Raw genomic sequence first — 26,884 nt, 5'->3', positions numbered from 1 at the left:
ACCCTTTCAGACAGCCAGCAGCACCAACTACCAGACATGTGAGAAAGGTCATTCTGGACCTTCCAGCCTGGCTGAGACTCCAGCTAAATGCAACTGCATGAGGGAGCCCTGGGGAAACCAGCAGAAGAACTTCTAGCCAACACACAGGACTGCAAGAAATAATAAATTATTGTTGTTTTAAACTACTAAACATTATAAAACATTGTTGTTTAAACTACTACATGAGTGGTTTCCTTTGCAGCAATAAGTAGCCGATACAGACATACCCAGGAAAAAGTAGCTCATGATACAGAGCAGTATGCACCTAGTTTCCAGGTGCGTGGTCCATGCTGCATGAACTTTGGAAGTCAGAAACGGGGGAGATCAGTGTGCTAAGGGTTTGAATTGGGTCCTGAAGCCTGAGAGGGAGAAGAGAGGAGAAAGGAAGCTCCAGGTGCAATGAATTTTGTGAACCAAACACAGGAATGGGAAAGCACAGTTCTTCTTCAAGGAATAATAAGCAAGTTGGCTTATTGGGAGCAGAAGTTTCACTTCACTGATTATATAAAAATGTATTGTGTGACTACTATGCTTTGGGATTGTGGTACTTTACAAGCATGGATTCTGTTCTTAGGCAGCACACAGTTTCATAGGGAAAACTGTTGTATAAATATTTATGTAATTATTGCAATAATAAAAAATAAGGTTGAGGTTGAGATGACCAGCGTTTCCTGTTACTTACTTCTTGTCGGACTGTGTGCCAGGCACACTGCATATGTTTGTCTGTGAATATTTTTAGTGACAACTAAATAATATTTGTGTGTTTTATGTACTTTGCAGTGTTAAATGATTTACATACATTATTTCATTAAATCCTCACCTTTAGTCAGTGAGATAGATTTTTATAAGTTATTATCGATAATTTACAAATTTGAAAATGAACAAATACTCTAAAGGACTTGTCCAAGGTCAGAAAGCTAGTAGGTAACAAAGCCTGGATTCTAACCTAGATCTACTTTAAACAAGATGTAGTGCAGGTAGAGGGGAGGGTGGGCGAGATTTACTGTCTTGGGAGTATGGGATTGAGCAAATCATAACCTAGGTGAGATCTGAGTCTGCTTTTGAAAGATGGAAGGAAATCAATAAGCAGATAGGATAATGGGCATTGTCATCAGGGAGCAAAGCAAAGGCTTGAATGTGTGGAATGACATGTCACAGACAGGGAAATGTGAACAGGAAGTAGAAAGACAGGAAAACTGAAGAGAAGCTGGAGAAAGATGCAGGATCCAGGTTACAGAGTGCTTTTTTTGAGCTATGCTCAGGAGCTTGGACTTTGTCCACTATCGGGCAATCATACTTCATAAGCTTCTTAGCAGTGTAGATATGGTGAAAGTAGTGTTCTAGGAAATTGGATGTGGTGCCAAAATGATGATTGGTGGGGTGAGTGCGTTAGTTATTGTAGTTGAATAGAAACCCAGTGATGAGCCGCCGATGAGCCCTTGGTAGGGCTGGGATTTCAGGAGACAAGCAGGTGACATTTCTACCCATCTCTCTTTGGCATTCTTTTTAGAGCATGTATCTGCAAGGGCTGAAATACTCGCCCATAGGTGTCAAGGGCTGCTGGCCACCTGTCCCGGGCACTGCACAATTCCCAGGGCTCTCTCCCTCTTTTCTTCATTTTTACCAACCTTCCTGCTGGTAGCTGTGTATACAGAGGGGCTGGCATGTCTCCCTCATACTGCCCTGTTTACAGAGAAAAAGCCTCATTTTCAAATGATTTAATTTAATAGCACATTGTACAGGTCCAATCCTAAGGCCAATCATTTTTTTAATTGAGTTTTTAATTGGGGAAGGATTATTGAAACATATATCCTGAAAAACATTTACCTTGGTCTATAAAGCCTAGGTTATAGGGGATTTCTCTGGCAAAGAAGGAGCTTATCCGGTTTTGTGTGCCCTGTCTCCATTACTGCCGCCTGGGACAACAGTGGGGGCTGTTATTGACATAAAAGGATTAAGTGATTTGCTTAAGGCCTTCAAATGTATAGAGGTAAAATGAAGACTAAGGGCCATATTTAAATTCTCTCTCAGGGAAGGGGATTTACTCTGAAAACATTAATTTATGCATGTTTTGTAATAGTGCATACAGGTATCTAGCATAGATTTTGGTATTCATTAACTTGTTGGTTCAGCAACTTTATTTCTCTCTAACAAAATGTCATAGAAAATTTCTGGGAGAATGCACAGAAAAGTCATCGTGGTGGCCCCTGGGAAGTAGAACAAGGGGACCAGGGCAGGGGTGAATTCAGTACACTTCTGTTTTTCACTTTTTGTTTTGTTTTCTTCTCCATCACTTAAAAATTTTTTAAAAATTTATTATTAGTATATTCATTTTTACAAATCATGATATTTCTTTATGCCCTTTGCCTGACCTATCACTTCCCAAACCCCCTCCCTCCCCCCATCTCTAGTATCCCTAGGTTTGTTCTCTCCTTTTGAAAGTTCAACGTATTGTTGTGGTCTTTTCTTTCTTTCTTTCCTTCATTCCTCCCTATTTCCCTCCTTCCCTATCTCCCCTCCGTCCCTTCCTTCTTAGCAGCCAGTTATGAGTGAGAACTAAACACTACTGAAAGAAATTAAACAGGATACAAAAAGGTGGAAAGACATACCAGGCTCTTGGACAGGAAGAATCAACATCGTGAAAAATGCTCATTCTACCCAAAGCAAGCTACAGATTCAATGCAGTCTCCATCAAAATACCAATGACATTTTTCACAGAAATAGAAAAAGCAATCCAAACATTCATATGTTTTTCACTTTATACTCTTTTGTTCTGTTTACGATTTTATAATGTACTAATTCTATAATTAAAGCAACTTGTTAATAAACGTTAATGACAGACTTAGTTCTTATCTTTATTATAAATCCCAAATTTTTAAAAAACGGTGATTCCAAGTGTCTTAAACTTTTGGGAAATGAACTATTTTATGTCTTTTGGAAAGCCCACATGGTTACAGCATTCCAATTTTCTGACAGTTTTTAAAAATTTTGCTGTTAAAACTCTCTTGCTTGGCAGAGAATTATGTCCAGCTGTCTCTGTGAGAAAGTGATTTCTGTTGCCTAAGTTACAATATGAAATACATTTTTTACTTCTGGATCTTGGTGTGCCTTTGTAATGCTATTTGTATTTATGTAGCTAAGTTAGAACAACAGGGGTCACTTGGATACACTTTGGCCAGAACAGAATCTACAGAACTTCAGCCCTGCCAGATGTACTTGCCATGGTTGTTTCACTGCAAAGCCTGATTATTTTTGCAAGCTGTGTGAAAGAATTCACCACCAGGAATTATTTTAAATTTCATGACATTAAAAAAACCCCAAAACTACAGAAGCAATAGAACGGCTGACAAAATAAGTTGCTTGCAAAAATTTCACCTTTATTATTATTTTTACAATTTCTGTGTTTGTGAAGATGCAGGTGGTTGGTGGGGAAATGGAAGGCCTGGAAGTGTGGTTCAGTTCTCTGAATAGGGCAGGATAGTGGGCTAATTAAAGCCAGACAATGGGCCATTTATAAAGCCTTAGAAAATAAAACACTCATTCAAATGAATACCAAGGTTATAGTGTGTACCACTGTATTCAAACATTGGCCTTTTGAGTTTACAAAGCATTGCCTGCTCAGAATTTTTTTTTCTTTTAAATTCTTTCTGGGCTCATGAAGGGGGTTCGTTGGCAACACCATCAAGCAATATGCAAAGAACTGTACTATGAGAATGAGCTAAAGGTGCAGGCGAGACACTCCCAGGGTAGACACTGATTCTATTTATGAATAACCTTACAGAAATTACAAATAAGAAATGGAGTCTTCTGCTGCCCATTCAGAAAAAAGTAACAAGGGCCAATGAGATGTATTTAGTAAAGAAAAATTACAGTTTTCCCAAGAGCTTTACTAATCAACACAAAGAGAACAACAGGTACTCCTAAAAATATAAGAAAAATAGAGATAGTATAGGAAAAAATAAAAATACAAGAAAATATAAGAAAAATAAAATAAGAGCAAAGCAGGAAGACACACGTTAGGCCACCTGATAACCATTTGCTGTGTCCAGGTAAGCACGACAATCTTACTGAAGCCAGAACACATTGTAGGATGGATTTGGTTTATGAGAGTTGAAGAGATGAAAAATAATTTTTATGGCAAATTTTAAGAAATCAGAGGAGAGCATGAGTATTTCCTGCAGCAACTTTTTTGCACTCATATGTCTGCAGAGCTTACCCTTCTCCCAACCACAGGTTCATTACACTGTACATGCACTATGTTCTTGGATGTGACAAACGATGGTGGCTGTGCTTTCTTCCTTGAATTTCTGTATGGCCAACTCCTAATTTTACGGCATGGAGCATCAGTTTGTGGATTTGTTTACATTCTTCTGCTTCTCCTTTTGGCCTTTTCATTGTTGTTTAGCACCTCCATTAGAATGCCAAAGAGCAGTAGCACAGTATGTACATTGCACAAGTTTTAACAGGTTTTGGGGTGCATACCTCGGTTAAAATTAGATGTCTATGTTAGTAAATGGTTCCATCTGTCTTTAGCACAGAATACTGAAAATGGGCTTAGTACTCAGGAAGTGAGAGCATTGGTGGTCTGCCTCTCCCTACATTTCCATACTTTCGCAAGAAGTTAAGTGCATGAGAAAATTACCTTCCCCTGTCCTTAGTGGCTATTATTAAGAATATGCACAAGGTACTTTAGTGTGTACACTATGAGAGAATTCTGGACACCACAGGAGTTAGGAGTGCATTGAAGGGCAGGAGGGATCACCAGAGACAGCAGGTAAACTGAACTGATAAACTCTGTTTATCAGAGTTTATCAGGGCTCAGGACTCTGTTTATCAGAGTTTAACTGGGCTCAGGACTCTCTTCGAGTCCCCACGAGGGAGCTGATACTGTCTCTGCCTTCTTGAGTGGAAGAAGTGGCCTTCTACATCCAGTCCCAGGAGCGAGCCATGGGATACCAGCCTGTCAGTCCAGTTTGGCTATATTTGGAAAAGAAATCGCACTTCATCAAAAGACACGGGGGATGTGTCAGGCCAGAAGAAAAGGTTAGAGAGAAATGGGTTGTTGGAAGTAGGCCCTAGAGCACTCTAGGGGAGCAGAAAATAGGCTTCTGCAAGGTCAGTGTGGCATGCTTTGACCCTGGTTCAGGAAGGGTTTTCCTCTTCTACAGAGAGGGCCTGGTGCTGTGGAGACCCCATGAAACCAGGGGGTTTCAGACCAGGGGATCCAAGAGTATTGGGAATGACAGAGAGAGGCTATATTCTAGAAGCACATTCTGGGACAGAACTAGAGATAGGTTCTCAAAGGAAATAAAGTACTTCTGGGGTCTAGTTTCTTCTAAGATGTCTGGGTGTCATAGGAAAGGAAGGTCCTGGCTCTGGTTTGGGCTGGGAGTGGCGTCACCTGAATGGTCTACATGCACACTGCCAAGGCAGGTTGGGAAACAAACATATGGCCGAGAGGGGGCAAAAGTCACTGGGCTCAGCATCATGTTTGAAATCTGAAGGGTGATATGAGGGCTGAGCAGGAGGACCTGAAGCACAGTGGTTTTTCCAAAGCTTGTCCTTCCTTGATCTGCAAATGTAAATTTCAGAAGGCAATATGTTGGGTGAAATAAAGACTTGGGAGTTCTACAACCCTGAGTCCGAATCTAAGCTCCATTGCTTTCTGCCTGATTTCTTATTTTCCTCAGCTGGAAAATAGTACGAGTGCCTCCTCTTAAGGCTGTTGTGCTCTTGTTGATAAATAAAATATATTTTAAAGTAGATACATGAAAATTGTGTAAAGTCCCAATTTTCAGAGCCTAGCAGTAAAGGATAGCTATTATTTTATTGATTCTTATCTATCCCAGAGAGAATTGAGTCAATGGAAGGGGACTCAGGCCTAAAAATCACCTCCACTGTCCCACCCATGCCTATCTTCGATCAGATACTAGTAGTGTCAGAACATTTGCAGCCCACACAATTGTTCCCGTGCTTTACGTGATTTTTCTCTTCCCCATTTTTCTTGCAAACTCAAATTTCAAAACTCTAGTTGAACGAGAGGAAAGGGATTTTATCTTTTTTAGAATAAAATAAGAGTTCGGATTGGCCTTGGACGTTGAGGGTAGAGGTGCCAGTGGATGGAATATATTCTAAGGTCTAGGAAAATCTACTGAGTCAGGAAAAGAAACAGCCACACCCAACGGGGAAAAGGGGACACATTGAGAATACAACGGACACTGATCCCCTCCCCACTGCACCACTCATAAGATCCTTCTAAACTGAGGAAAGGTAGGTTTAAGAAAGTAACATTATTTGTTAGGCCAAAAAATTGGTAACAAATCCTGACCAAAATATTAGGATTTTATTTCCTTCTTTCTGCCATTTGAAGCTAAATTTTTCATAAAATTGTAGTTGGTGATGGATAAGTATGATTCTTGGTTTGTTATCCAAGACTGGTTAAGTCTTTGGATACGAGGGATTGTAGAATGGGAGCCGCTGGAACTATCTTAATGAAATGCACCAAATTGAAGTCTTAACGTTAGCCATCTGGACCTGCAGAATGGAGGAGGGTGGCATTGCTAAATCAGCATAAAACTAAGTTCCTAACTGCTGCTTCTACTGTTTTATTGTCTCATTCACTCATAGTGAGTACATTTTTCAAACCTACAAAAGTTACTCGTGACCTTTCTAATGGTTTGACTTATTTATATTTTATTAGAATTTGTAGCATTGAGGACAGGAATATCTAACTCCTAAGGCTGTTATTTCTACCACAACTGAACTGTACATTTCTTCAGGGCAATGAATTTTTTGTATCACTTTGAATTCTAACCGGCATGGTTCCTTGCCTGTAGTGAGTATTTAATAGCAGTGTCATTGATTGAACACCTACCATGTGCCAAGCCTTTGGCAAATATCAAATATAACATTTACAGTAACCTTGCAAGGTAGATATCTTTCTTTAACATCAAATTTTAAGTAAATTTAGTGTCATCACACAGTTGGCAAATGGCAGAGCTGGGATTTGAATTCAGATCATCTGAATCCAGAGCCCAAACCCTTCATCATGCTACGTCTCCCGTATCTTAGAAGATGAACTTCAGTGAACCTAAGTGCTGTAGGTTCCCAGGTGACAGTGATCTGAAGCATCAGCCCAAAGATGCTTCAAACTGGGTAAGAGCTGGTTCTCAGAGATTCAGATCTGCTTGAAATCCTAGACAGTGATATGGGAACAACTGAAATGTGAATAACAAAAATATAAAGAATATAAAAGAATAGGATAAACTTTTTAAAGTCTGAGTTTTAAAAATGAATCCTGAAATGTAGTTCAAATGATACTAAGTAACAGATACGTAGAATAAAGTCTAGAAATTGAATGTACAACATGAGGGCTATACTTATTAAAATTATATTGTTAGAGATTTTTGTTAAATAACTAGATTTGAGCTGCTCTTGTCACACAAAACAATAACTATGTGAGATGATAGATATGCTAATCTGCTTCACTATAGTAACCACTGTACTATCTATATGTATCCCATAATATCTTCTTGTAAACCTCAAATACATACATAAAATTTATTTAAAAAATGAATACTGAAATGAGAGGAATCTTAGAGATACAACCCAACTCTCTACTTTTTTATACATTTTTTTGGTTTTTGGCCAGTAACTCTACTTTTATAGGAAAGGACACTGAGGCTCAGAGAGGAGAAGGAAATTGTCCAAGACCACTTACAGCCAAGAGGAGATCTTTACACAGACTAAGGAAGTAGCATTTTCTCTTTTGGTATAGGAGAAACATCATGGATGTTTTCCAAAGTTTCAGGGAAATCAAAGAAACTTTCCGATGATATAATGTACAGTTTTCAATTGTGTATTTTTTTCTAATACTTAGAACATATCCCAAATGCAAATCACATATCTGGACATCACCGTGTTTACACTGGGTGGTAGCTGAAGTGTGCATGTGATTGATCTAGCAAAGCAGCTGCTGGATATGCAACTAAACAAACCTCTAGCCAGCAGTCTTGATGGAAAGACAGGCAGGTATTAGGGACTGAGCTAGACAATACACATCTGCTCTGTGGTTAGGGTTTGCCCACCTCTCAACAAACACCTTCCATAAACACACTTTACGGCACCCGTTTACCTTCTGTTCCTGGAATTTTTTCTATCAAATATGTACTATTGTCATTCTTTTTGTTCCTTACAATGTTTTCCTTCCAAAAATTATTAGGAAAGATTATTAATACCAAGAAACCCAGCTGACAATATGGCCTTATTCTACTTGTATATGTCCTTGATGTAGAGGTTTTAGAGTTAATTTAAGTGTGAGGATTTAGGGAAATGTAGCAAAGGAAAATGACTGTAAGTAATTATGATTTGAAAAGCAAACAATTGAGTTTGGTATGAAAGAATCATGCCATGTGGAAATAGTTAAATTTTGGCCTGTATCTGTAAAATATGTATAAATCAAGGCTGATATAATCCAAATATATTTCCCACTTGGGATATTTCTCTTTAACATTTTCTTCAGTTCAGACCTTCCAAAAACAGAAATAAATCCATAAATCTTCACTTATTTTTCCTTATGTTTATGCAGAATATTAACTTAAAGGAACTTTCTTATCTGCTTCCCTATTGTTCCTGACTATAACATTTTGACAAATGAGAAGAACTGGAGAGCTAGTACTGTGTTCACAAATCGATAAAATAGGTTGAACATCAGACCCTGATTCCTGGGCCCAGTCTTAAACTCCCCCATACTGCACGGCATTCCCCTATTCTCCCACACAATTTTAATTCCAAACTCATTTTACTTCCTATTCAGCAAGTTTAAAAATCATTCCCCTCATGCCAGCTGTTGTATAGTCAATAATTTTACATGAATCTTTATAATAGCTTAAGAAAACTTGATTACAAAGCTCAATAGCCTGCAAATCACTCACTGAATCTCAAAACAAAAGCAAAAAATTGTGGCTCTTAGGCTTATTGCTTCTTTTTTTTTTCTATTGATAACAGAGAATTTATTGAATTTTGTGATGTCATTTAAAAAATTCAATGATTAGCTTTTATGAAAATCAATTGAAATAGTTAAATTTTTAAAAATGCAGCAATCAAAAGACTAATTATATATTCTTTTGGTGGTGGATGTTGGTGAATGGCTCCTATTTGTACATTCTGGTAGAAGATCTTGTAGTAAAGAATAACACAGAAAAATTTGAGAAAGAAAAAAGAAAGCCACTACTTAAAAATAAATATACACGATAATAGTTGTGAAGCCACAGAATTATGGCTAAAATGTTTAGAAGTGGTTTTAATTTCCAGTCTTTGGCGAAAGTCTCTTTTGATACAAGGGATTTTCTTTTTGTTTGTTTGATTTTTGTATTCCTACTGCAAAGATGTGGAAAACATTCCATGGTATCAAAAACAGATGTTCTTGAGGGAAATTGTGGTAAAGATGAATCAACACAATCTTGTGTATACTCATCAGTGTTGTCACAAAGAAAAGAGCAGCAATTGGGCATCAAATAGATACTTCCCGAAGTATGCTTATCCAGGGAGACATAGCTTTCAGAATATATGTGTATTAGTTTTCTAGGACTGCTGTAACAAATGATCATAAACAGGGTGGTTTAAAACCATCAGAATTTATTCTTGCATAGTTCTGGAGGTCAGAAGTACAAAATCGAGGTGTTGGCAGGGCTGTGCTTTCTCTGGGACTCTAAGGGAGAATCCATTCTTGCCTCTTCCAGCTTTTGGTGGCTGCTGGCTGCCAGTATTCATTGACTTGTGGCCTCAACACTCCAACCTCTGCTTAAGTGGTCACACGACTTCCTCCTCTTTTGTGTGTCTTCTTCTCTTTGTGTGAATTTTCCTCTCAAAACTCCCTTACCAGGATACATGTGATCATATTGCGTGCCTACCCAGATAATCCAGGGTAAGGGCTTCCTCTCAAGATCCTTAACTTAATCATGTATTTTGCCATACTCCTATAAGGCATTGTTCTCGGGTCTCAGGGATTTGACGTGGGATCTGTCATTTTTTTTTTGGCCTAGCACAATATGCTTTAGATAAAACTGCAGGGTAGGGCCTTTGGCTGGTCATTACTCATGCTGTCAGCTGCAAATTTTGAGCATGTCTACTGGATGGCCTCTCTCTCTGAACTTACGTGAGATCCGAGGCTCGTTGTCTCCTAGTGCATTGGTGTGAGAGAGGAGGTAGTCTCGGCATTACCCACGCAATTAGAACCCCACAAGCATCTGTCAGCGACATGATGCTCCTGTTCATTGAATTGCATTTGCAACAGAGACAGAAATTGGTCCTCAATAGTGGATGGTTAATGAATATAATATCCTTCCTGAGACTTATTCTAGAATGGTGCTTAAGAGTCTTGAAACATGAGCAGGTGGACAGTAAAATCAATTCATGGAAATGCCTGAAGTCCAAATAACCATATTTGGGAACTTTATGCATTTAATTACCCAAATTTACAAGATCATTGAAGTGAGGGTCAGAGTAAAATACTAGTGTTGAGATGTTGCTTAATATGATGGAAACATGAAGTTAAGGATGAGTTCACATCACCTACACACTGGATGCCTGAGAATAACTACCATGGTTAGAGCTGGTTTTCACACGTCTAGTCCTAGAAGTTCTCTCTACATGGTATATTGTCTTTCTTTTTTTGGGATTTCCTTTGTTTGCATGTATCAGAGATTATTCTACTTTAGTCTACATTAACCTTTCTATTTATATAATGGATATGGAATTAGGAGTTATAAGACCTGTTAGTTGCTAACTGTGCAGCTTGGAAACAATCACTTCCTTTCTCTTGTTCTCAATTTATTCATCTGTAAAATGGGAAACCACGAAAATATCAATCGCATAGGATTAGTGTGTCTATTAAATGAGACAACATACAAGGAATTGCACTTTATACTGTCCTTACACAAATATTATTACAGTCTTCATATCACAAGGCTACGCTGCTTGGTCGTTTTTCTTTAGCATTTGGTCTAGCACTTAGTTATATGGTCTTGTATTTTTTAAATGTGTAAGTATTTTTCCTTTCCCCTAGATTATTATTTGAGTTTTAATAGCACAGATTATGTATTAGACGTTTCTTGTACCCACTTTCTCTATGACATAGTGTCATTCAGCCAATAGCAATAGCTCAGTAAGTTCTTACCTGGGTAGAGATAAGAACCTTGGCTGTGGGGCATGAGGCCTGAACACTTGCTCTTTGCTCTATGGCAAAGTTCTCAAACAGTGATGTGCAAAGGAATCACCCAAGGAGCTTGTAAAAGATGACAAAATGACCATTCCCTGGCCCTAACCTAATAACTATGTTAGCTGACATGAGAAAGAGCCCAGAAATCTGCATTTTAAAATGAAGTCACATGATATGGCTTATTAGTAATTACGTTTATATTGTTTTCTCTTTTAAAAAATAAAAAAAAAATCAAAAAATAAAGAGAAATCACAAAATCTGTGACTTTGTACAAGAGCAAGAAGTCATATTAGGTAAATTTTTAAAGATAAAAATATATCCACCATTTGGATATATGCCTTCTTGTCTTTTTATATAAGTTCTTTTTATGTAACTCTTGTATAGTGCCTTATTGCTCGTATCTAGGTATTGGTGATGATGCCAAAGTGTGGGTTCTATCTGCGTTCACACTGGGCAAATGCAATGTCTGCTCCTTGACTACGGCTATTACCCTATGTGTGACTCTTGTCTTCCCAATTGACAAGTTTGCCTGGAATTTTCATCCAGTTTCATAACTTAGTTGCCCTCTCATCTGTAGTTATAGTTGTAGTTATGGCCAAGCAATGCACAGTATTTCCACTTGAAGCTGCAGTTCATTTTGGGTAGACTCTTCCAAGAGACTGGGTTTGTACTGATATTTTTAATGTACATCCCGACTATTCTGAGCAGGCACTATGAGAAACACTGAATTGGGAGCAGACAAACAGCCAATTACTCAGATTTCTCTATAAAATAAGCTCCATTTGTTGAACTAGAAGAGAGGAGGTGGTTCAAAAGAAAGGATAGCAGGGAATGTGCAATAAAAGGTGTTCTTGGATGGGAGGAAATTGAATCTGGAGTTGGTTCACTTGAAACATATCCTGGGAGTTTGATTTTGGAGTAGTGTTGAACGTGGTGCTGATATTCTCAGCAGACACACTGGAGGAGCCAGTACCCATTGTATATCAGCCCCTGCACTAGCTACTGTACGTGGTTGCCTCATTTATTCCTGGTCATTGCTCTAGTGTCCTGCACCTAGCAGATGCCAACAGATGGCTGACATTCATGTAACTATATTTTACCTAACAGAATAGGTGGTTATACATGTACACTGATCTTGATAACCAAATACTATTGCTATTCTGGAATCATTTTTGGAGATCTGGGTGCAAACACTTAAACATTTTAGGCACAGAGTGAAGCTATTTATGAAGACATGGATGGCAGATAGAGGTTTAGATTCAAGACATCTTCTACTGGGATTGTTTCTAAGTTATCTTCTTGGGTTTAGAATAACATGTGGGTGAAGGTCAGCATTATTCCCACCAACCGAAGCTTTGTTAATCCATGACTAGGGGAAATGAAAAAGTCAGAATACATCATCTTTCATTACCACTAGATCAAGTAGCCAGCCAATAGGATCACAGAACTCGTGGAACACTTGCTGGTAGCTAACAGATGTGCCATTATGTTAATAATAGAGATTTTTACAGTTGCAAGGGACTCTGGAAGTCATTTTGACTGACTCATTTTATGTCAGTCCCAGAGAAGTAAAATGACTTCCCTGGGGTCACCCAGCTGGTTCCTGGCAGGGTCGTGGCTTCCTCTTTGCCCATGTTCCTCCCACTGCACCAGGCTTCTCAGTGAGGAGGAGAGACAGCATTTATTGACTGTGATTTATATGACATACAGTAATGAGGGAACACAGATTCTGTTTCTAAGGTCATATATCTAAGTCGATGAATAGAGAGAGGTATAAATACTCTTCCAAAAAGGACATGAAAACCAGTGTAAAATAGATGAGAATGAAGGCAGCAAAAGGAATATATATCTCTCACTAAGTGAGAGACAGGCGATATCAAGCAGGTGTGCTTTGCAGGGAAACGTTGCCCATCATGGGGAAACATGAAAAATCAAGCAATTATATAACGTGTGTGCCAGCTAGAGGAAAGCTTTGCTCTTGAAAATATCAGACCCAGGAGGTGGGAGACTGGTGGGTGGATAAAGGGAGAGGGGAAATAACTAACATTAACAGAGGACTTGAACCCCCAGAGACGTCAGGCTGTATTAAATTGGGACTTACATTAAATCTTGAGTTACTTGTCTGCCTGGATCGCTTTTCTGCCAGCAGATCTTTGACTGTGTGCTTCACTCTCACACCTTGATACACTCGTTTGCTGTAGTCTCCTGGGACTTAAGCAAATGGAATAGTCACAATCAGATGTGGAAGGAGTAATTAGGTTAACCTCTCCAGGGACATATTCAAGGGCTGATAATTGTGCTATTTTCTCATTAGAATGACAGAATTCTTGAATATGAAGTGGTTTTAATAGAGTGGCTTCAGTAGCGTCCTGTCTCCTAGTGCTTGATAGAGATTCATCCAAGCTGTGCTTGAAATAAAAAAATAAATCACTATTCCATCTCCTACACAGCAGGTCTTCGAAGTACCCTCCTTCTTGTACTCTAATTTCTCAAGATTTACTCCAGCAAGATTTACAATTTATGCTTTACTCACAAGATAAGGGATTGAATGCAACTTGAAATAATGTTTCTTACTATAAGAGGTAAGAGTTAGATTTGCATAATTCAGAGTACAGAGCAACATTATTCCTACCCATCATATTTGTACCTAATGTGAGTGGGCAGGTCAACTGGACTGTTAAGAAGATTATGTTCCTAAGAAGTAAGTCATTTTTTATCTTTTTACTGCATGAAATAAGTGTGTTTTGGTTTTGAAAATATGATCATGATTCAACATGATGAGTTGCTGCTCTGAAACTAGGTCAAGGATAAGGGAAGAGATATTCATTTATTTAACAAATATTCTTTGAGTGCTTACTGAAGATATTATAGTGCTTGGCAATTTACCTGCATTATTCACTCGATTCATTTTGTAGATGAGGAAACTGAGGTCTGGGGCTAAGTTATTTGCCACTGGAGATGTGAAGGAGAGCTGCTAATAAACCATAGAGCTGAGATCCAGACTCAGGTCAGTTTGTAAAACTCATAATAAGAAAAATTTGTTATTTTTACCATGAGAAAATTACAGAGGTAACAGATTATAGAGGAAAACATTTCCCCAATGTTCTAAAATTGGCCACATTGCTTCTAGGGATAGTGAGCTCCTTGTCACCGAAGGTGGTCAAGCCATGACAGGAGAACATTTTGTTTGGACTATTCAAGAAAGCATTTATGCACTGAATTAGTGGTTGAACTAATTTTGAGATATTAGCAGTTGAGGAATTTTAAGAGATTTTCTAGCTCTGAAATTGTTGTTCTGTAGTAGGTTGGATAGTTTTAATACATTTTAACTGAGGTGTTGCTGGCTTACCAGCAAATTCTGCTGGTACAGAATCCAGCATCAGTGTGTACGGCAGAACACATGAACATACTCAAATAGGAGTATATGTATGAGACACATAAAAAATACTCTCTAATCTGGTTGAATTTGTAGATAGCCTAGGATACATTCATTTATGAGTCAAACTGCATTACAAAAAGAACAAGAGGAAGGAATAAAGGAAGACATTAAAGCTACAACCAGAGGCAGGGTGGTGCATTGGATAAAGCGATTGCTGGTCCCAGGGTCAGTACCTGCACAATCACATTAGTCCCTGACTTGGGAAAACTACAGTATCTCAGCTCCATTCTTCATGTGTAAAATGGGTGTAATAATCTTTTCTTAGGTGACTTCAGAGTTTTATAAGAAAAAAAAAGATATGCATATGAAAGTGCTCTAAAAACTACCAAGTTTCATACAAAACACCTGTACAAAATAAGGAGAAAAGCAAAAATATCTAGATTCTGAGACAAGGTATTATTTAATTCAAATAAACCCACATGCAACCTGATTTCAGCAACACATAGTTATTTGAATGGTCCTTTGGGTCTAATTTTGACAGGGTTTGGTTTATACATCTTTTAATTAAAGAGGCTTGACATACTTCTTTCAAATCATCTCGAATTTAAAACTTAATGATCTTATGTTTGGTCTAAAGGAATCTAAGTGTTGCTTCTAGAATTGTGTGATGCTTCATCTTTTGGAAAAGCCTAAGACTATGTTTATTCAATTATTTATTGAGTATTTTCTATGTGTCAGAACTAGGGATACAAAAGAACTAGTGGGGAGAAAAATACTTTAAAAATCATTATAATGTAAATGTGCTAATTGATCAACTGGAAGTATGTGTAGGACATTCACAGAAACACAAGATGCATTGTCACTTCTTTGTGGGGATGAGGAGGGAGTCAGGGAAGGCAAGGTGATGCCTGAAGCTGAGGCTTAAAGGAAGAGTTGGGGGTGTGTGGTGATGGCAGAATGGACTAGAACATTCCAGGTGTAGAGGATGGCATGGGCCAAGGCCTGGAGGCAGGAACAGAAAGAGGTGTGCCATGAGCACCAGGTGGCAGGAATTGAGGCTGGGGAGATGAGAAGGGATCAGTCATCGGTCATGATGTTTCTGGGATGTGAAGGAGCTGGACTTCATCCTGTCTGCAATGAGCCATTGGAGGCTTTTAAGCAAGGGAGTGGTGTGGTTAGATTTGCATTTGAGATCGACTTTTCTGGCAGCTGTGTGGAGGGTGGATTTGAGATTCACAAAGCCACAGGGAGATCAGTCTGGACGATGCTGAAATCATTCAGGCAAGAGGCAGCAGATTCTGAGTGATGGGAGATGGGAGGGCAGGGATCAGACAGACGTGGAAATGACTTAAATCTGGGAGGTAAAGGAGAGGGAAGATTTGGGGGTGATTCTCAAGTTTCCACCATGGGATTGCTCTGGGTATAGAAATGTCACAGCCATTGCGACATGGATGGTAATAAACCAGGAAAGAGTATGAAATTTCTTGGGGGGAGTGTTTGAAAGATAAAGTCACATGATAGCATACACAGAAAACAACAATATATGTCTGGCACACTGGGATAAACAGGCTAGGCTACCCCCAGGGCTGAGAGGATCAATCTCTTGGGAATGCCTATAACACTGATTCCCAACACTGGTTGGGCAGCTCTGGACTAAATGATTAAAGTTGGAAGCCTGAGGAACATTCACATTTGAAAGGCTGTCAGAGAAGGAGAGAATTTATGAAGAAGACAAGGGAAGACTGGTTGGAGAAGAATCGGGAAAAGACTGGGAATAAGGCATCGTAGAACTCAGGGGAAGAGATTTCAAGGAAGAAAGAAAAAGTACCAGTGCATGCAGCAGAATGGTCCAGGAAGATAAGGACAGAAAAGCATCCATTGCTTTCAATTCAGTATTGGTGTTGACCTTAGCAAGAGTGATTCTGGGTGTGGGGTGGCTAGAAGCCAGCTAACAACCTCAAAGCAGTAGGTGGAGACAGGGAAGGAGACTATCTCTCCTTGAAGTTTGAATGAGAAAGGGAATCAAAAGATTGGATGACAATTGGAGAGAACTACAGTGTCAAGGAGAGGTTTGCTTATGTTTTTATATCTATTTATGTATTTATGGGTTGGAGAAAGTTGAGGATATTTAAACAGGGCAGAGGGAAGGACTAAAGGTTTAGGAAAGAGGGAAAAAATGATGGGAAGAGGTCTTGAAGAGGAAGAAAGAAATTGGCATCAAGGGCATAAATTGGCCCTCAACCTCTGAGACTGGAATAAAGAAGGGTGGGGTGTGGATGGGGTGTGGGGGTATGTCCAGTGACTAAGAGAGCTCTAGTGCTCATGGAGCACCCTCCAGGAGGAGAGTAACTCAAATACTGAAGGTCAGAACAAGGCAGGGGTCAAAGCCAGGTGGACAGGTCAAAGTGAGAATATACACTAGTGATCCTCAAAGTGTGATCTGGGCCAGCACCATCAGCATTGGCTAGGAACTTGTAAGGAATGCAAGTTCTTAGCCCTACTCCAAATTCTCAGTCCTGTTTCAATTGCATGGAATCAGAAATCCGAGGGCTGGGGCCTAGCTCTCCTGGTGATGTGGATGTTCTCTGAAGTTTGAGGATCATAGATGTACATATGAGCAAAGCTTTTATAAGTTTTGATGTGGGGGGTGGAGGACTCTAATCTCAGCAGTTCTGACAGAACAAGAAGCGGAACGTCTGAGTGACTCAAGGTGGATGTGGACTTAGACAGGTCTAGAAAGGTGGAGGGGGTGGAAGTTGAAGAGGTCCAGGCTGGATCTTTTGTGTGTTTGCAGACAGTCTTGGCTTTACTTTTTTCCTAAAGGGCTTTTATTTGATGATTTCGATCTGAATTAGCAATTTACGCTTTATGTGTATGCCAAAAAGCCTAGGGGAAATACACCTATTCTAAATAAGTTTAACAAATAACCACATAGTGATTAACAGAGGAATAAAACTCGTGAGATGGCAAATAACCAGATCAAAACTTCTGAAGTTTTGTCATAAAACAGTTAGTCTTATTTACTAGTTGGCACCAACTTAGTGCAAAGTATATGGGGTTATATGCCACAGGGGATGCAAAATAAGTTTAGAACATGGAGCAGATGTCCTCAAAGAGATCCTGCTTTAGTGAGAGAAACAAGAACTTTCACATGTGAAAGAGCAGGGGAGGGGGAAGAGTACACTTTGGGTTGTTGACGAAAGTTTTGTGGGAAGGGATGGGACTCAGACTGGGCTTAGAAGGATGTGGGTAGCTTAGGTGTGGGGAGAAAGGCCTTGAGCAAGAGCAGAGAGAGGTGGGAAAGAGCAATGCAAGTGTGGAAGTGGTAAGGAGCTGGTGTAATTGGAGCTACTAGATTTAAATGCCATCTGTATGTAGATGAATTTCAAATGGGTCTCCTCATCCCAGACTACACTTGGATATTCAGATACACCTGGATGCCCAGTAGACATCTCAAACCCCACACCTCCAATCTGAACTCTATTCTCCCCTTTTATATTTGCTTTATCTAAGCTTCCCTATCTCAGTTGATGGCCATTGCATCCTTCTGATATCTCAGTCCCAAAGACAGAGAGCCATCTTTGAGTCCCCTCTCTCTCATGTTTCACAATACATTATTTAGGAATTCCTGAAGGTGTTACCTACAAAACAGATCCAGCATTTGCCAACTTTCTTCACCTCCACTGCTAATATCCAGGTCCAGTCTAGTGCCATCTCTCATGTAGATTACCACAGTAGCCTTTTAACTGGCCTCCGTGCTTCCACCCTTCACCCTCACCTCCAATCTATTTTCAACACGGCAGCCAGAGTGATCCTTTAAAAAAAGAAAGTCCAATTGTGTCACAGCTCTGCTCTGAACCCTACAATGGTTCCCCTTTTCACACAGAGTAAAAGCCAAAGTGCTTACAGTGGCCCTATATGACCCTGTTCCCTGAGACCTTGGTTCTTATCTCCTAAAATGCTTGCCCTGCTCACTGTAATCCAGCCAGATCCTGAAATGCACTACGTGCACCTCTGCCTCAGGACCTTGGTGCTCAGTCTCATTATCTGGAATATTCTTCCTCCCCCATCCACATGGCTAAATGCCTGTGTCTCCTTCAAGTCTTGGCTCAAATGTCATCCTTTCAATAAGAACATGCTTAAAGTTGCATTTTCCCCCTAAAACATTCCTGATCCTTCTTACCATGCTCTACTGTTTCTTTCTGTGTCTCACTTGTCACTTCATGATGCCATATATGATTTCCTTATAGAGTGGGTTTGTTTACCGTCTGTCTGCTTCTTGCTAGAATGTAAGTTCCATGAAGTTGGGGCATTTACCTGTTTTTACTCACTGATGCATCCCAAGTGCCAGTGCCTGCCACATAGTAGGCTTTCAGTAAATAGTTGTTGAGAGCATTTTTTTTTTTTGGTTGAGAATAGTGAAAGTGTCAAAGGTCTTAAAAGCCTGACTGTAAAAATTTATGCCTTATATTGTAGGTGATGGAAACCACTACATTTTTTGAACAGAAGAGTATTATGACTTTTACCATATTTCTTGGGAGATATGGAATAATTTTTAGATGGTTAATCTGAGAGTAGATCCTAGGATGGACTGACAATGAGAAAGCAGAGAGGGTAGAAAGTGGTAAAACAGAGGATATCCAAAAACAGTGGAAACAAAAAGGAAAGGACAGATTTAAGAGACCTTTCAAAGGAAAACACACACATTCACACGCACCATGATGAAGAAGAGAAATCAGGAAGGCAGGGAAGAGATTTGGTTTTGACGGGGAAAGAATTCAGCTTTGAATGTGTTGACTCTGAGGTTGTGGTGATATAATCAAATAAAAATAAAAATATCCTGTAGACAGGATGAGAACTTGGACCGGGGTTAGAACTGTACATCTAAGAAACATCTTTAAAACTATAGTAATTAAAGAGGTGAAAATAAAGTTCTCCAAAGAAGACTTTGTAGCAAGAGAAGAGTAGAAATTCAGGTCCTGAGTAGGCATTCGGGAAATGCCTACAGTTCTGATGCCCAGGGGAGTGTAAGGACCATGGGTGGGAGGGGTTAGGAGAGGAGAGGTCAGAAATGTAGCAATGTGCCAGAGGGGTAGCATGTGGGAAATAAAGGAAAGAGAGAGTGTAGAGAAAGAGGAATAATCAGTAATGTCAAATATCTGGCACTTAGTAGGTGCTCAATAAATACTTGTGGAGAAAATAAAATGCTTTAGAGAAGTTGAGAAAAATAGACATGAGAAAGAACATAGGGTTTGCACAGGTGAAGATCTTTAAAATGTGGGACAGAGCAGTTTCATAAGAGGTGGGGAAGAAACCCTCCCTCTGGGGCTTCAGGACAGCTTGGATGGTAGAAACCAGGAGCAGCGGATGCTCCAAAGCAGCGGTGTGGAAAAGTGAATGCCCACATTCCACAACAGCACAAAAGTGAATTAAAATAAATTTCGATGAAGTAATGGAACCTAGTATAAATTCTTTAAAATAGCACCTAGAATATTCTTCATGTTTTTGAGCATTCTGAAAGTTTCTTAACCTACCCCACCCTCCTGTTTTTGGAGAGGAATGATATTTAGAGTTTAAAAATGCTACCAGTACTTCTACTCCAAATTTTTTTTTTTTTTTGGTGCATTGTGTCTATTTAAAGAATCCACACCTGCATAAACCAGGAGAGCTTAAGAGTTTTTATTCAAATACTCTAGGTGCAAACTTGCATTCAGTTCAGTTGTTGAGAAAACAAAGATGTGTTTCTAGAAAGAAAGCACAAGCAAATTTATCAATAGAAATCAATTCATCCTTTAGAATTTGGAAAAAATCTTCTTTTTGCCCTGTAGGGTTGTGATTAGGTATATGCAGCAAATTGTCTCAGTCATGTCGTCTCCTTATTCTTGTTCACTTTAATGAAGAATTTGGGCCACAATAGACTTAATTGCTAGATGTTGCTTTTAATATTGTTTTGAAAATTAAACTTTTTCTCCATCAAATCAAACTCATATTTCTGACATTGATTTAATATTTAAAATGTAGGTAATCCCTAAACTGTTTTTAGCTAATAAATATCAAATACACTTGTAATTGAAGCACCTTCTTATTTTACTGTTCTTGATGACATTCTCTGAAATACCTTTTCTTGCTTTTAAATTCTTCAGAGTTTCTAGGCAAGTGCTTGTGACATAAGATAAGGAAATGAAGAGATAATTTGAAACAAAAAGAGAAAATACCCAAACCATCTTATAACTTTAGGTTAAGTTTTTTTTTTTTTTTTCAGCTGGCAGGTACAGGGATTGAACCGTGGACCTTGGTGTTAACAACCAACTGAGCTAACCAGCCAGCCCTGCCTCCCATAACTTGATTAAAGAAGAACTTATATTTTGAATTACCTAACTGGACAATGGCACAATTAAGACCATATGGTAATGTCTCCCTGAGCTATAGTCCCTCATGACACTGGAAAGTGGGCACATTGTCACTCAAGACAGAGCAGAATAAAAATCCCAATGATGGGTTATTGATGGATGGCATCCATGATCCATGTTTGTTTCATTCTCTGCCTGTTAGGAAAGTGCCAAGAATGAGGTTCTGGACCATTCAGTGGCAATATAGGGTTCTGGGCCACCATCTGGCTCACGTGCCAGCCCTTGTGCTGTGGGTATTCCTCTCCTTACCCCTTTATCCCTGCTCAGCCTGCCTTGCAGAGGACCAGAACTCCCTCACAGAAAAAAACACAGATACCCGCCCAGGAACAAATAGTACTAGCCCCACACCCACTAGAGGCTCAGCATTTGTGGTTCCACCTCCGACCTGGGGAGATGATATCATAGTAATTTCATTGTGGGAAACTTCCAGGAGAACACAAGGAAAGGCAACATATAGTCCTCCAAGTTCATCAATTAATCTTGAAATGTTCAAAATATTAATTATTAAACAGAAAATAATACATACTACTTATGAAATCTTAACCTTGAAATAAAAACTAAAACTTTCAAAGAGAATTTCAAGGTCAAATTAGTTAACATATTAGGATTTTGTTGAAGTTTGGTTTGTTCACACTGTAGATATCCATAACCCCTTCCCAATCTCCCCTTTCCTCCCACCTTTTAAGCCTCATAGCAGGTGGAGATGAAATCACCATCTCGTTAAGATGTCTGCATTCCCATGTTCATTGCAGCATTATTCACAATAGCCAAGATATGGAAACAGCTTAAACGTCTGTCTGTGGATGAATGGATAAAAAAATGCGGAGTGTGTGTGTGTGTGTGTGTGTGTGTGTGCATTAGTGTGTGTGTGTATACACACAATGGAATATTATCCAGCCTTAAAGAAGAAGGAAATCTTGACATTTGCCACGACTTGGATGAACCTGAAGGACATTATGCTAAAAGAAATATGCCAGACACAGAAAAAAAAATTGCACGATCTCACTTACATGTGGAATTTAAAAAGGAAAAAAAGGTCAAATACAAAGGTACTTCAAACAGTTCATGGAATGATTTGTATTATCTTTTATTTCTATTTTTCCATGAACTGTTTGAAGTACCCTCTTATATGATGATAGAAAATAAAACAGTGATTGCCATGGGAGGGGAAGAAGGGAAGAAATGGGGAGGTGTTGGTCAAAGGATGCAAAGCAGCTGATATATAAGATGAACAAATCTAGAGACGTAATGTACAATATGAGGTCTATGTTAATAGAATTGTATTATATTAGGGATTTTTGTTAAATAAGCACATTTTAGCTGCTCTTGTCACACAAAAAATAACGATGTAAGATGATAGATATGCTAATCTCCTTCACTATAATAGCCACTTTACTATCTATATGTGTCTCATAACATGTTGTAAGCCTCCAACATACACGATAAAATTTATTTAAAAAAACCCATTACTACTATCAATAACCAGTTCCATGGGAAAGACAGCTGCTCTCACGGCTCTATCTTCTTGTCTTTTGATATCAGACTTTTAAGAGCTGTGGCATTTTAAGACATATTAATTTTTTCTTTTAAGGTCCTTTACAAGGCATTTTTGAAATGTATCTTCTGTCATCATTTATTAACATCTAAAATGCTAAGTTTCTGAGTCTCAACTTTGTTCCTGAACAGAGGTTTTTACTCTATACTGACACTAACATTTGTATCTTCAGTATGAACAAACCAGGAGAGATCTATGTATAGTTCGAATTCGTGAGATAACACCTCTCATCATATGTAAATAGAATGTCCTTCATGCTTAGCCTTTAGAACCTACATACAGCAAGACACACGAGTAAAAGATATTTCAAGTTCTCTCTAAATGTGTATTCTTCTTCTGCACTTGATAATTGAGGGCTTACTGGAAGTTGTTACATTTAACCTAAAATTTCACTGTACTGGCAAAGAATGCTTTGATATTTGAGTCCTCATTTTATGAAAATAACATTCAGTTGAGTTGCTCTTTTGGAATAAATACTATCTAAACTCTATGAAGCAAACTTGCATCAAACAATTAGTAATTAAATGTGACTAAAATTATGAAAATGTTATCAAGAGTTCTAAATAGTTGGTGTCTGGTCTGTGTTTTTATATTTTTATATGTTCTAAATATATCTATATATTTCTTCTTTACCTTTGCTTTATGTTATGAATTTGCCATGTCAAAAATAAAAATTAGAATTATTAAAGTTGTTTTTTTAAAAAAAATTGTAACAATTGACCTTGACTTACCACTTTCCATTCTGGATGGTTCTGGTGAATTTCCTTCTTAGCAATGTGGACTTTCTGGTGAATGGCCTCCACTCCTTGGTTAGGGATACTGGTCTCCTGGAAAGCTCGGCCCGATCCTGGTGGGAAAGCTTTCTGCACATGGTAGTGATGCTTCTGAAATGACTTGCTTTAGATTTGATTAAATGCAAATCCTTTGGTGTCTGTTTCTATACAATTTGCATCTCCAATGTATACTATATATGAAGGTACTTTTTTCCTCCCCAAGATTTTTACTCAGTAACAATGAGTTTCCATGAGGAACAAACTCTTTTAAGAGTTTGTTATGGAAACAAGGAATCCATTATTTGTTTTATGAATAGCAGTGGCATTTTCCATCCCTTTAATCTAGAGTTAGATTTAAAAAATAGTATGTATGTAGGAAAAAGCTCATGTTTCTCAGTAGGCACCATGCCTGTAATTCTTAGATGATGAGTCCATGATTTTTAAAAGCTGGGCATCTTTTAGGTATAGATGGAATCCTAAGAAGATGTTTTCATTTAGGAACAGACACCAACATCAATGTCACTTTAACACAACTGGATTGCCTTTTTATTACTCATAAAACATAAATATATGCTCTACAGCAGAGCTTTCTAATCCTGGCAGTATGTCAGAATCATCTGTGAAGCTGGTTAAAAATACCTTTGCTTAGCCCCTACCCCAGTGGAATTCAGAATCTTTTGAAGTTGGGCCTGGATAGCTATATTTTAAAACAAGTTTTCTCATTTTTTTTCTATTAAAATAACTTTTGTTTACACAGATATGTATACATATGAACACACACATTTATAATGCATGCAAACTGTATACACACATATGTATGCATTAACATGTTTAGTTTTTCATTATCCTTTAAATGATTTTAGAATGCTGCAAAATATATATATACACACATATATTTATTTATTTATTTATTGTTTTTCATTGTACATGTTTATGGGGTACAGTTTGTTGTTCCATTACCTGCATATACTATATAATGATCTAGTCAGAATAGTTAGCATATCTATAACATAAACATTTAACATTTCTTGGTGGTTTTAATATTCAAGATCCTCTTTTCTGGCTATCTTGAAATATACAAAACAATATTATTAGCTATTGTCCCCCCAGGGCACCAGAACTTATTCTTCCTATCTAAGTGTAACTTTGTAACTTTGCACCAGTCTACCAATCTTCCTCTGGTCCCACCGCCCCCTCCCTTTCCCTGCCTCAGGTTCAATTACTTTTTTTCCTTCTATTTTTTCTTAGTCGATCTGTGATAATTGTATATATTTATGGAATACAATGTGATATTTGGGTACATTCATACTATGTGCAATGGTCACATCAGGGTGCTTAGTATATCCATCACCTTAAACATTTGTCACCTTTTTGTGTTGGGATTCAACATCCTTGCGACTCAGTATTCAAAGATACACAGTACTTTGTTGTTGACTGTAGTCTTCCTACATTGCTATAGAATACTAGATCTCATTCTTCCAAGCTTTCTCATTTTTTTGAAAAAGGGTTTTAACAAAAATTAAAGAAAACGATTTTTAGGTACATAATGACATTTCCCTCATTCATCTTTAACTACCCACAATTGCTGCTTAACCTAATTTTGGATCTGTCTCCCACTCCCCAATACAGTTAGAGTTCCTGGACACCTTTCTAGTCATTCTGAATTTGTGCAACATTTTGTATTTCAGGGCTTCAAATGGATGTTACCTGGTAGCTTTCAAGTCCGGCTGTGTCTCAGGTTCCCTAATCCCATTTCAGTCCAACGGAATCTAGAATCAAAGTTTGTTCTAGAGACCCATTCGGATCCTGGAGACTGGTTCATGGATTCTGCAAAATCCAAACTATTTTCATAAAAAAACGTAAGTTATTTATCTTTAACCCTCTCATTCTCTCATGCATATACAGAAGAATTTTCCAGCGGCTACTTGATGTGATATTACAACAGATTGAGTGGAGAAGCAGATATGAGAATCCAGCTGTTTTCTGTAAAGCTGGACATTAGGAAAATTTGCAAAAATGCAAAACAGTTCCACTTTTCTCATTACATTTTTTTCGTTTGGATAATATAGCTTTTCTTTTCTCAAAGGTTCACTGTTACTTTAAATGAATAGTTTCAAAATTATTTGTTTTAATTTTTAATACAATAAATATATGTGGATGTAAATCATATATTAAAAAAAAGCTCTTGAGGTGCTCAATAATTTATAAAAGAGTAAAAGTTTCCTGAAACCAGAAAGTTTGAGAACTATTCCTCTAGAAGGACATTTGTAATTTAAATGTGTCTAGGGTCTTCCAATGCACAAATTTGAGAACTCTGTGCCTGTGCTTCTCTTACTAATAGAATATACCTCTTGTGGTTGCTATGTTTCTAAAAGGGAACCCAAAACACAGAATGTGTCTCAATTTCCCAGTTTCCAATACCTGTCTCTTTTCCTCCTTTAAGCAAATGAGCAGAAAGGGAAAGAACATGGCCACACTGACCCTGTAGCCACAGTGCTTTGCATCCTTGTCCAAGCAGGGGTGCCCTAGCAGTTATCCCAACTCATTCTTGCTTCCTCCCCCAACCCAAAGCTCTGTATTCAAATAAAATATAAAATTAGCAAGTGAACTACTTACTATTTCTATATTAAATTCCCCAAGCATGTAGATTCCTCTAAACACTGTATTTTCAAAAGAGGCTGGAACATTTTAAACCTTTCAAGCAGACTGGAATCATTTAAAAACACAGATATGAATCCCCATGCTGATGGAATAAAGACCAGCCTCCTCAGCGTGACATTCGAGGCTCTCTGTCACCTGGCCCCATCCTGCCTTTCTACCTTGTCTGTCACTGCTTCCCTCCATGCAGCCTGTGCCCTAACACAGAGCTACTCATACCGGGGTCTTGGACCACTGCCTCAGAATCACCTGAGATGCTTATAAAATTCAGCCTATTCCAGACTTACTGATAAGAATATCTGGTGGTCATGCCAGATAATCCACATTTTAAGCAAGCCCCTCCCCAACGTGATTCTTAATAAACACTGAAGATCGAGGGCCCCTGCAATAGCTACAACTCAGTGTTTTTAGAGTAAGTCATGGGCTTTCACATGTCTCTGCCCTTGTTTATAGTATTCTGTCAAACTGAAGCACCCTTCTCTCACTGTATGCTAATTATACTTCTACAAATCTTTCAAGATTCAACATAAATGCTACCTCCTCCACGTTGTTTGTGGTTTGCTTGTCTATTCACCAAGATTGGTTTAATGGCCCATTTCATGGTGCTCCTTGCTAGAATCTCTGTGATGGTGCTGATTTCAGGCTGCTTTCCATTCCTGTCAGTGGTTTGCAAACCCTCCCTCACTCCCAGCCAGATTCTCTCTCTCTTCTCTTCTCTATATTCCCACAGCACTTAACTGTGTTTATGGGGCTGTGCATGTGGGAGGTCCACTGTGAGTGTGGCCCTGATGAACCCTCCCACGGAGTCATCAGAGATGATAATTTTGGGGTACAAGCAGCAATACATAAAAG

At 38.6% G+C, this 26,884-nt stretch overlaps 1 protein-coding gene across 1 annotated transcript in view; it reads right to left on the bottom strand.

Moving 5' to 3' along the window:
* POU2AF2 (POU class 2 homeobox associating factor 2) overlaps positions 1-23,342 on the bottom strand; it is a 36,539-nt gene extending 13,197 nt beyond the window's left edge. The window contains exons 1-2 of the mRNA XM_063092475.1: positions 23,333-23,342; positions 13,359-13,468 (exon numbers count right to left, since the gene is read on the bottom strand). Coding sequence (XP_062948545.1) covers positions 13,359-13,468; positions 23,333-23,342 — 120 coding nt within the window. The remainder of the gene's footprint in view (positions 1-13,358; positions 13,469-23,332) is intronic.
* Between the last annotated feature and the right edge of the window lie 3,542 nt (positions 23,343-26,884).

This window comes from Cynocephalus volans, chromosome 4 (assembly GCF_027409185.1).
Source record: "Cynocephalus volans isolate mCynVol1 chromosome 4, mCynVol1.pri, whole genome shotgun sequence".
Lineage (NCBI taxonomy): Eukaryota > Metazoa > Chordata > Mammalia > Dermoptera > Cynocephalidae > Cynocephalus > Cynocephalus volans.
Note: the sequence above shows the minus strand (reverse complement) of the source record. Positions and strands in the feature narration are given on the sequence as shown.